We start from the raw sequence: 11,621 nt of genomic DNA on the forward strand, positions 1-11,621 counted from the left end.
TTTCACTACGTGGATTTCTTCAGAGGGATGTAGTGAGAGACAAATGTCTTTGTGCTCTGCAAGTAGTTATAGTCTTGTTTTCACGCGCTGTTGTCATGTATTACCTACTGGTATACATGGGCAGTTCGACCTAAGAATTCATTGTTTGATTTTTGTACAGGGAGCAACAGACCCCAAAAATTTTGCATTGAGAAAGTTGGAAAGGAAAACTGGTTACCTGGAATTCACACCTGGTAAGTACGAAGGATCAAACTCTGCTGTGGTTCTGTTCTTATGGATGGAAATCTACTTTGAGATTTTAGGAAGTGGGTGTGTTATGGAAGTGTCTGAGACTGTGTGAAAGCAAAACACTGGGTTATGGCAGTAAGCTCTGCTGACTAATAGTTGAACTTCTGAAAAGCAGTTTTGTTGTGGAGCTGATTCCATTGTAAACGCCATGGATTTGCACACCACTAAAAACATAAAGCTACTTTTAGTACTTAAGGTTGTCCTTTTTTTAAAGAGTTTGGGATTGATCTTTCATTATCACCACGCTCGATCTTGGCAATGAAAATAAATAGCCACGCTCATGCTTCCTCTTGACTGGAGAAAATGTAGCTTCTGCTCAGTTTCTCAGTTATGCTGGTGCTTTGTGAAGATGCTCAGATTTTAAGTTTCAGATACAGAAGAGAGATTAGCTGAGACTTGTTACTAAATACATTGCCAGTTCTGGAAAGTTATCACTGCTCAGGTGCTTGTTGTGCTTTAACTCTCACTTTCATAGACAAATGCATGTCAAGATACAGGTGTTTTAGAGGGTACAAATGCAGTCTTCCTTCTGAACAGGACAGTTCATATGCCTGTGTTCCTAATGGATTTTTTGGTGGTTTAAACTGTTGTTCAATACTTAAGGTTTCTCTTTGTTTTCAGTTTCAATCGCTTGGACCTTCCAGCCTATAAGAATTATGAGCAGCTGAAGGAAAAGCTGTTATTTGCAACTGAAGAAACAAGGTTTTGGGCAGGAATAGCTGCGATTTGCACCTTGAAGAATGTGAACTCAGTGTGATGTTCTTCGCTTCTTCTGCTTGTTGCGCACTTCATAGTAAAGTAGACTTGACTTGGATTATTTAACAATAGTAGCGTGTAAGTAAATGGATGTTATCCTGAGGTTTTATCCACGTAAACTCTGGATTTCTACTGAGCACTTTCAGAAACCTTCTCACTGGCGGTGAAAGCTATCCTTGCTTCACAGTTTTACTAGGAGGAAGATCTGCCTATTCCAAAACACTGGATGGGTATTTTACCGTATACAGCTCAGAAGGAGAAGAAAAAAGCCTTATGAATATTCTGTTTATGTTAATTCTGACAGTGAAACCTAGTTATCTAACATATTTACAGGAGAGATGAAATTAAACAGGATAATGCAAGATTAAGCTAAGACAACTAGTTTATGTTCTGCATAATGATTTCTGATTCACATAGGGAACCTAGACATGCCGTGGATGTATAAATATCACCCAAAAGGCTTTCAGCCCTATATTTTTAAAACACAAAGCAGTTCTAATTGAAATAGCCTTAGCCCTAGTTCTATAGGGTACGGCTGTTGAATATTGTTATGGTTGAAATGTTTAGTTCAGGAAAAAGACAAATGCTTGTATATATTTTTGCAGTCTCGGATTCCATTTCCTCCATGTTTTCTTTCTTTAATTTAAGTGGCGTGTTTGTGTCATTCCTGCTGTATTGGATGGGGAAAGGGGGCTGGATATCCCAAGCACCAGAACTTACTTTAATGTACTGCAAACTAAGAGTCAGATGGGAAAAGCAGTCTGTGAAACGCTGCATTTGGCCAAGCAGGAAAGTAAACCTGCCAGTGTGTTCAATTGGCAACGTTCTTGAAGTCTGAAATAATGTTTACTTACACGTTTTGCTTTGTAAGCCAACAAGTCTTTTGTTTTTTCTATAGCATGTTCTGTAGAAATAAAACGTTGTTCCTATGAACCATTGGTGCACTTTGCTGTTCTTTATGTTTTGGAAACATCCCGTGGATGCTGTGGATAACCCCACAGCATCTGCTACCCCAGGTAATACTGGACTTCCAGCTGAGATGAATGACTTTACTGCTCCCAGCACTGCTTGAGCAACCTGGTCTGTGTGAATTCATACTGCATAACAAATACATACTTGTATGTAGCTGCCAATTAATCCCAATTCTCAAGCATGAAAATAACTTCTGTTTCGATTTTTGCCTTATGAAAATGACATGAAAAACTGAATGAGATGCTGAGCTGCTGATGGACTAATTAACAAAGCCTTATTACTCCAGGTAGCTCAGGTGTTCCTATATGAAGCTGCACAGTAAATGTGCCATGTCTTCATCTGATCAAGCAGCGGGAGCTGATATTTTAATGTGTTTCTATTCCAGAAAAAGAAAAAAAAAAAAACCTCAAAAAGAAAAGCCTTTTAAAATTGTCTTGTTTGCATCATTCTGACATGCTGCGCTCTGTCTGTGAATTCAGCTCTCGGTTCTGTTGGTATCTGCAGCCCCTGATTCTTGTGGTGTCTTCATTTTCTTCCAGCATCACTGTTTGTGTATATATGCTCTATTGAACAAGGACATGAACAGGGATCAGCAGCACTGGATGGTAAAATACTGTATGAAATTCATTGTGGAAATTTCCTTGTATTGTAATTTCCAATACTCAGGTAACTGTAACAATATCTCTGTAAGTCAAATACTTTTATAAAATGACTCAAATAGATGCTCGTCCTGTTGTTATTGGTTTGGTGTTATGAAGCACAAGTGTAGAAATGAAGGATTGAACTGCTGCTGGGGGTTGCAGGTAGGCTGGGATTCTGTCGGGTGATATTTCTGCCTGCTGGGGATGTGAGCAGGCGTTGGGCCCGAGCCCCACTTGTGTTGGTCACAGCACAGGGACTGCGGGAAACACTGGGAGAGCAGAGTGGGGAGAGCTGGGCTGTGTGCAGGCCAGGGCATGACATGGAACATCGGCAGCTGCGCAGCTGCTGAGCTTTTCCCCCAAGTCTTCAGACTCTTGGGTGATAACAATGTGCAGCAAAGCCAGCTGGGCACTGCTGATATATCACTGCAGGGTTAGGGGATGAAGCCCTGCAGCACCCGCATGGCACTCCCTGTAATCTGCCATCCTTATGTGCACAGCTGCTGTAGGTGTTGTTGGAGCAGCGGAGTGGCAGTGCTGTGCTGCAGGGCAGCTACACACCCAAAGGGTCTCCATAGGCTGCAGTGATGTGACCCAAGTCCCACACTCACTTTCTTTCCCATTCCCAAGAATGACATACCAGTAGCAAAATATGTTTTCCCCTTTTCCCAGTGTCCAAAGACAAAGATGAGGTGTCTTAGCAAGTGCACCAGCAATGTGTGGAGCAGAACCGCCTTGGGAGCCACTGTCACACCTGAGTCAATCTGTTCTAGGCTTCCCATGGAAATGTAGCATTTTGACTCTTTGTTAGTAAATCTTTGAGGTTGCATTTGACTTGCTGTTGCAATGTCTGCTGCTTGCTCTTCATGCAGCTAGTCCATGTATTTGTTTATGTAGTCAGTGCTAGGGTTTGATTTAGACAGCTCCGCCATCTTTTCAAGAGCTGCTCCATGGCCGGCTGTGGAGAGAGGGTGAGTGGGAGAGGACACCTGTGTCCCACAGTGGCTCCTCCAGTCAGTAAAGGTCCTGAAATTGGTCTCTTCAGCTAATAGGGAGCTTTCCTCAGCTACCATGTGTTTGGAAAGAGGAAGAGCAGTCCCAGGGCCTTCAGCTGTGAGACTCTTCACACAGACCTTGTGGAGACATCTGCAGGTGTAGTCTGGGATGGAATGGCTCCTGTTTGGCTCTTGTTACCTACGTGCGGCATGTGGTTATTGATCTTTGAAGGGAGCAACATAGGAAAGAATCCTGTTCTCATCTACTACCTAATGCTAAGTCATTCCTCCTCACGGAAAAGTGACTAAGCATTGGTCCTGGGTGCTAGGAGAGGAATGTCAGATCTGAAATCAGTGTGAATGATGGACATCCTTGTTTAACACAGGGCCGCTCTGTAGTGCAGAGGTGCTTGTGAGTTCAGAAGATACCTGCTGAAGGAGAACTGCCTTGCTGTTGGACGTCATCAAGCTGCAGTCTTCCCAGGCAACAGCAAAACAGGCAGAGGTGTGTGCTCCAGACTGTGCCAGCCTTTGATTCTGTTCCTGAGGTGAGCTGCACTTTGCTCGCTGCAAATTCCAACTATATTTGTAGGAATTATTACTATGAATAACACAATGGTGGTGTTTGAGTCGCAGACAGACGCAGCAGAGCCCTTTGCTCTGATCTTTTCACTCAAGCAGCTTTTTGCCATCCCCACCTGGAGCCACTGAAGCGTGCAGCCAGGAGCTGGACTCAGTGGTCCTCGCAGGGACCATCCAGCTCAGGAATTCTATCATTTTACAATCACTGAGCTTGGCAGACTTGCAAAGAGTGTGGGTGTGACAGCAAGCAATTAGCGTGGCCAGCATCAGGAACTCATGGTTATGAGCTTAGGGCTAGTTTAGGTTTGCCAAGCAGGGGGACTAATGCTGGGATCCTTCTCTCCGGCCTGGAGGCTCTCACACAGCAGCATGGTTCTGTGTTTGGCAGGTGGGTTGGACCCAGGCCGTGCAGGAATCAACTGGGCTCTGCTTCAGCTGCAGTCTGAGGGCCTTTGGCTGCAGCCAGCTGCTGTTCACACAGGGTGCAGAAAGCTCCAGAGTCACACAAGGGCCTTCAGGCTCCGTGTGAAACCCCACAAGCTGAGGGGAAGGAAGTGAACATCATCAGAGGTGGGGACTGCACAGCACTGATGTGTGGTGACAGATTGGGGTGGGCGGTGAAGTTGGGAAGACCAAGAATGAAAGATGGGAAAAGCAGTTGAATTTAAAGGAAGAGATGCGAAACCAACAGGATAATCACCTTGTAATTGCCAGCCCAAACAAGGGACGTTTTGACCAGCGACTGCTCTGATCCACTTAACAAAAGCCAGAAAACCACTCCATAAACTTAGAAGAACTGCTCAAAGCCACAAGCTACAGGTACTGGAGAAGAGCAGGACCTTTGCCCTGCAGTCCCCGGCAGTTTCAAAAACACCAAAGCCGACACTGGTTTGCTACCGTATCTCTTATGGGACGGCCCCAGACAAATCATCCCTTCTGGTCTGAGGATGAGGAGGGTCAGATCCTTTTAGAGCACCAAACCTGGCAGCCAACCTCATCACCAAACAAGCAGCCGGGATCCAAACGCCAGCACTCTCCATTCATCATCCCACTTCCTCGCTGCAGTCAGTCCGATGCTTCATGAGATTCAGAAGCAAACAAAATCAATACAGTCATCTTGATCCCTGCAGGAACACACTGTGAGCAACAGAACACCTTCCTGGAAGAACTACCTCCATGAACAGAGGCAGCGACCACCTCCTCCCCTCCTACAGCCTCATTGCTTTCTCCTTAAGTATCACCACATGGAGCCTTGACCTTCCCTGGCACCCAGGCACCAAAGGGCTCTTTTCATGTTCTTTACAGCAGTCTGGGAAAGAATCTTGGCTTCAAAACTTTCAGAGCAGCAAGAAGGAAGTATTGGTTCTCTTCACAGACAGCCTTGGCTCTTCTGCTGCTGCCAGTGGGGAACATCAGCAGAGAGCATCTCTAAAGCAGAGAAGCACATGTATGAGAATGAAAGTCAATTAGGTCTGAGCAGGATTAACAGGGTTTTAATTGAACTATGTGAACTGGAACTTGGGTCACAAGCTGCTTTTGAGCCTGCCTCAAGGGATCTTGCAGCTTGCACTGGAGGAGCACAAGGATGCACTGTGAGCGGGACGATGAGTGGTCAGAGAGGGAGACCTGCTTGAACAGTCAAAAATGGAACAGAAAAACTGCTTGAGATAGATGCCTGGGAATTTGAGGACTTACCGCAGTCTTTCTTTCCTTTCCTCTTCTGGGGAGGGAACCAAGTAACACCAGCCAGAGCTCACCCAGCTCACCGCTCCTCCTGCAGCCCAAGTGACTGCCAGGCAGCTCCCTGCTACATCTACACTTGCCAGGGAGCCTACAGAAATCCCCATTATCAATTGACTGAATCCCCATCTAATCCCCTGCTCCTATTAACAAACACTGCCTTTATTTTGCTACCTCCACGGGGGCTCTTAGAGCCAACATCCCTCATGAGAGGCAAATTAATTAAGACATTGCACCATTTCCTCTTTCCAGGAAGGTGGAGGTGTTCTGGCAGACATTTTGCTGCTTCCAAGTCAAGCACGGACACACGCATGCCTGAAAGTATGAGCTAACCACCTTCACACAGATCGAAGGAGCTGAAAGGCCTCCCCTAAACGGGTCACTCTCGTGAACAGGCCAGGGATGTCCCTGTGTTTCTACAGAGCTCCAGCAGCTTTCATAGTAAACACACAGAAAGAGGCAGCATGACTTTTAAAAGTTACTTTTGTTTTAATTTGAAACAAAGATTATATGTACACAGAACATAAAATATGTAAGATACTAGTAATTACTCAAGGCATGCTATAAGTTCAGCTAATAATCAAGGTTTTAAAACAGGTATTGAGCTGTTAGGAACCAACAGCAAACATAGCACAATCCCACCTCCCCCACACAAGATGAAACCCCAGGAATATCCAGGAATTCCACTTAACAAGAAGTCATTCAGCCTCAGCTCAGACAGGAGGAGAAGCTGCTCTGAGTTAACAACCACACAGGGCTCATTGCTCACTGCTCTTGGCAGTGGAAGCACTCCTGTACTTTGGGTAACGTACACATTACTCTTTCAGTATTTGTACGTCTCTCAGAAGAAAGCAACAGAACCAACGTTAGTGAACCTGCAGGAGGACAGGATTAAATAAAACAACTACCATCCCCATTTGTGGAAACTCACAGCTCAGTATTAGTCTTTATTCTTCATGTGAGATATTTTTGTCATGTTTCTTTGTCCTGAGATCTCCAAGCAACTTCGGAATGCTTTTGTCTCGCATGCTTTGTTCTGTTCTCCTCATGCTGCCCACCTGACTCATCCACCAACAGCAAGGGAGAGAAGCAAACGCGGTCCTTCTCACACTGATGGTTCCAGCAAATGTGCTGTTAGGCTTCTGGTAGAGAACAGACACAGCACAGTACTGCTGCCGGACCTGGGAACACAACGCATTTGTCAATTGAGGATGGTAGTCTGTGTATGCAAAAGGATGGCAGACCTGCAGCCCCACCACAGAACCCTTTTCTTCAAAGCCACTGTAAGCCCTGTGGCACCTAACACAGCAGGTTCTCCTCCCATTGACTCATTTGTGATCAAACAAACCAAGCAGTGAGCTGGCATCAGGAAGCTCCAGATGCCTTACAGAGACTCTAGCTATGACACCACCTCACTCTCCAGTCCCGTCTAGCCATATTTCAGGTTAACACTAGACCGCCCCTGGCCCTGAAGAGACAGACCCTGAAGGAATGCAGTGTCTCCAGCTCTTGCCATATATCAAGTCCCAAATAGGTGAAGACCTCTTTGCTGCTAATGCATTGGAAGCCCTTCCCTTCCAACTTCCTTAGTTCCAATCCACAGTCCATGAAAGGGAAAGCACGGCCATGCCTGAAAAACAGGCCACGCAGTCCGTTGCCTTTGGTGCACCTCTGAGGAAGCATTCCAGGCGATTCTGCTGTCCTTTGTGCCTTCCTGCTCAAGCCCTTATAGTTTCTTTTTGCTTTCCATCTTGGCTTTCTTGCTCAGCTGAGCAGCACTTGCCTTGGGTTTCTTCACCGTCTCCCAAGTCTTAGACTCAAAACCCTCCGAGTCCTGCAAGAAGCAATTTGGAAACAGTCAGGGAGCTTTCTAACAACGGGCTGATGCCCAGTTCATTTCGGGCATTTATGTGAAAGCAAAAATAGGTAAGTGCTGGGTATCTCCGCTGGAATGCATTTATATCAGGCTGAGCCTACATTTAGTAAGACTTGAGCAGCACCATCCCTGCTTCCTCTGCATGTATTTCTGGATGAGTGTGAATTCACACACAGCCTGTTACCACAGAGGTCGTTATAAGCTTAAGTGCCTAAATCAGGCTTTGTAGAAAAAAAACGCCCCCCTTCTAACAGCAGGACAAAAACCAACACTAAACAACAATTATTCACACCAGAAAAAGGAGAAGATATCACAGAATCACCAGCATGTATTGAACCACTGAAAAGGTATTTCTGCCAAATTTTCATCCTTATCACGTGCGAGACAAAAGGTAAGCCACAAAACAGCAGTCAGAATGTCATGTTCAGAGCCTTTACACCAAGACCAAAATCCAGGCAGGGCACCGAAGGCAAAGCTCTCTTCACCTGGACTAACAAGGAATCCTAAGGTATAAAGCTTGTTTCCTTCAGGGGAGATGACAGGTAGTATTTCAGCCATGGGAAATAAAGTCTAGTTATCTGGTAAAGACACAAGGGAACAGCACCAGTCTCATTGGAGAAAGCGCACACACACAGATTGCCCCCTTCCATTAAATGCATTTGAGTCTAAATATTGCTTTAGAATCTTGGGTTCTAGCAGTCAGAGCTTGCCAACTGGAAAAGGTCGCACAGAAAATGCCAGAGCAAGATGTGCTAGCTTCAAGCTCCCAACACAGAGCACCAGATAATAGAGGGGCAGACATGCATCTGACAGTATCCTTTAATCAAAGAGTCCTGTTCAATCATCTCTAAAGTCACTGGGCTATTACAGTTCACATCTGTGTGGCTTCCCAAGGAAAGTGAGTTGGCTGCCTTTCCAAAGGCTGTAATCAGTGCACGGGGAGCTGTAAGGCTCTGCAGAAACAGAGCAACAAGCAGCTATTACTCAGGTTTGTAGATTGGTGCTGCTCAGAAGTGAACACTGATGCCTTCTGCTGTTCGAACCAAGGTAGTCTCCAAAGCCTGAAGCCTCTAAAACAAAGAAGCTCATCTGTACCTGAACCTAAGCATCATTCCTAAGAAATGGAGAGTGTCTCTTTTGTTTATTGTCATGTGAATTAATCACATGCACAGGAAATCATGGGGACAGTGCATATACGGAGAAAATAAGAAACAGAGCATACAAACAACCTGAACACAAACAAGCTTGTCAGTTCTATCGCATTAATTGGAGGAATGAGGGCCAGAAACCCCACATCAAACAAAGCGGTCATCATTCTCAAAGAACAAGCACTAGATATACAGTATCTCAACTAAATTCATTGAGGGAAATGATGGGTAGTGATGGCTGCAAAGGAACAGAGGAGTAAAAGAGAATCAGCACCGGCAATTGCAGGCTCTGCCTCACTGTAGACCACACCACTGAGGTCCAATTTTAACTAAAGGGAAGGTGGCATCATAGTCTCCTGTCTCACATGAAAACTTCACCTAAAGCTTCAGCTGTACAACCTCAAAGAGCAAGTCTGGAAGCCAGTACTGGAAACAGCCAGTAAACACAAAAACCTCCGAGTCCTACTTGCAGCTGGGCATCCAGTGCAAACAGCAACAGACAGTGCATCAGAAGCCGGAAAAGCCAACAGGGAAGAGAGACAAGCTCAAGGCGCAGGGACACCTTTCTTCCTCCCACGCTGCTTTCGTTTCTCTCAGCCCTCACAGAGCAGGGGATGCTCACAGTCCGTCGCCAGCAGTTCCAGTTGGGCTGAAAGGCCACCAGTTGGGAACACCAACATGGAAACGTGGGACAAGCAGCTCCATTTCCAGGAAGGACGTGAAGCTGACCACTTCATGGCCCTGCAATTACCAGCCCGAGCCAGGCATGTTTTGAGTAGCTATTGAAAGAGGCAGCACCACTATTCAAATGTATGTTTCGCTTTTATTTGCAATAGAGAGATGCTAAATGTATCCAAAATACATTTCAATATGAAATCAAGTAGGAGGGATACTGGTAATGACTAAAACTTCCTTAGTTCCTCTCCACAGTCCACGAAAGGGAAAGCACGGCCATGTCTGAAAAACAGGCCACGCAGTCCGTTGCCTTTGGTGCACCTCTGAGGAAGCATTCCAGGCAATTCTGCTGTCCTTTGTGCCTTCCTGCTCAAGCCCTTATAGTTTCTTTTTGCTTTTCATCTTGGCTTTCTTGCTCAGCTGAGCAGCACTTGCCTTGGGTTTCTTCACTGTCTCCCAAGTCTGAGACTCAAAACCCTCCGAGTCCTGCAAGAAGCAATTGGGAAACAGTCAGGGAGCTTTCTAAACACTGGCTGACAGCTGCTTTGGGAGCAAAAGTCACCTAACAGAGCAGCTTTGGGGGCCATCACTGGAAATTGCCTTCCTGACCTCAGGGCACATTAGAAACTCCACCTCTGTCTAGTTCCCAAAAATCCCATGCAAACCAGAGCCTAAAGTCCTCTCTTGCAAGGCGGTCCGTGCTGGGAGGGTGGACCCTCTGCCTGGCAGCTCACAGGGCGCAGCAGCAGCTGCAGGATAGGATGAGCTGGCACCTCAAGGCTGCTGGCGTGCGGAAGGAAGGACAGAACCAAGTGCGGCACTCTCAGCAGTGCCGGGGCACACTGCCATGGGCAACAACTACAGACGGTTCCCTCCCAGCTGACTGCCTGAGCATTCCTATCAATCTCACACAGAGCTACTTACTGCCTTTGGGGACTTGGAAACTGGCAGGATGATGGCCAGCACACACAGGAGCTGGAAAAGGGCTCCAAACAAGAGTCTGTAGCACAGCACGTTCTCCAATAGTGTGGGCTCAGGGATCTCAGGTGGTGAGAAATGCAGTTCAGCAGCCATAGCGCAGACAGCTGCTGCTCCACTGCTCTCACAGAGGCTGCCTGATGTGAGGGGGGAAAAAGGCATCGTTAGTCTCAGGTTCTGTGATGGGGTTACTTCCTGCTAGCAAACATTTCCAGGCTGACTTAGAGAGGTGCTGGGAAGATATCCAGGGCCTACTGACCCGAGAACAAAGAGGGATATCAAACTTGCAGTTCAGTTGCCTTTGCCCGCCTGCCAAGGAAAAGAGCCCTCAGCCTTCAGTACTGCTGCACTTGCAGGTGGGGGGAAGAGAAGCAAGAGAGGACAGGTGGACGTCAAATAAGGGAAGAGCTTAACAGACAAGAATAAACCTATCCCTGAGCTCCATCACACGAGTGACCACTGCCATATTAATATTAATACCAGTATTATTCACAGAATTAAAGTTTCCCATGTTCACGTACCTGGTTGTGGACGTGTTTGCTGTCTTGCTGCTGCTGTGCTCTACAACGCCAGCCACAGAAATAAAGTGTGCAGAAAGCTGATCTGTTGAAGACAGAGGAGTGAGCTGTGCTTAACCAACACTGCTTCAGAGCATGCTTACAGTAAGGCACACCTACCTTACAATGGCCACGCAGGAAGCTCCAGACACAGCTGTTTCCATGACGCCCAATTGCATTTCACAGCCACTCACGCTCTGCTCCTCGACAATCTGCAACAGAAAAGTCACAAGATGCAAATCCCATCCCTCGGAGATGTCACAGACCTCCGCACTCATGGAGCAGCACTCATGTCATTGGGTGAGAAAGCAGACATGTGCTTACCGAGTGAGTGCTGTTTGCTGCCAGTTGCTGGTAGGACCCCACCTAACTCTAAGTAGGAACAGTAACCTATGCCTAACTCTAAAACAGGA

General features: G+C 46.4%; 1 protein-coding gene across 1 annotated transcript; it reads right to left on the bottom strand.

Annotated features, from left to right (window-relative positions):
- Positions 1–7,700: 7,700 nt before the first annotated feature.
- Positions 7,701–10,767, bottom strand: LOC146754478 (protein MANBAL-like). The gene is made up of 2 exons (XM_085527582.1): positions 10,598–10,767; positions 7,701–7,808 (listed from the first exon to the last, which is right to left on the bottom strand). The coding sequence occupies exons 1-2, from the start codon at positions 10,745–10,747 to the stop codon at positions 7,701–7,703; spliced, it is 258 nt and encodes an 85-aa protein (XP_085383708.1). The 5' UTR covers positions 10,748–10,767.
- Between the last annotated feature and the right edge of the window lie 854 nt (positions 10,768–11,621).

The sequence above is a fragment of the Coturnix japonica genome, chromosome W (assembly GCF_054131305.1).
Source record: "Coturnix japonica strain WE chromosome W, WE-NBRP24, whole genome shotgun sequence".
In the NCBI taxonomy this organism is placed as follows: Eukaryota; Metazoa; Chordata; class Aves; order Galliformes; family Phasianidae; genus Coturnix; species Coturnix japonica.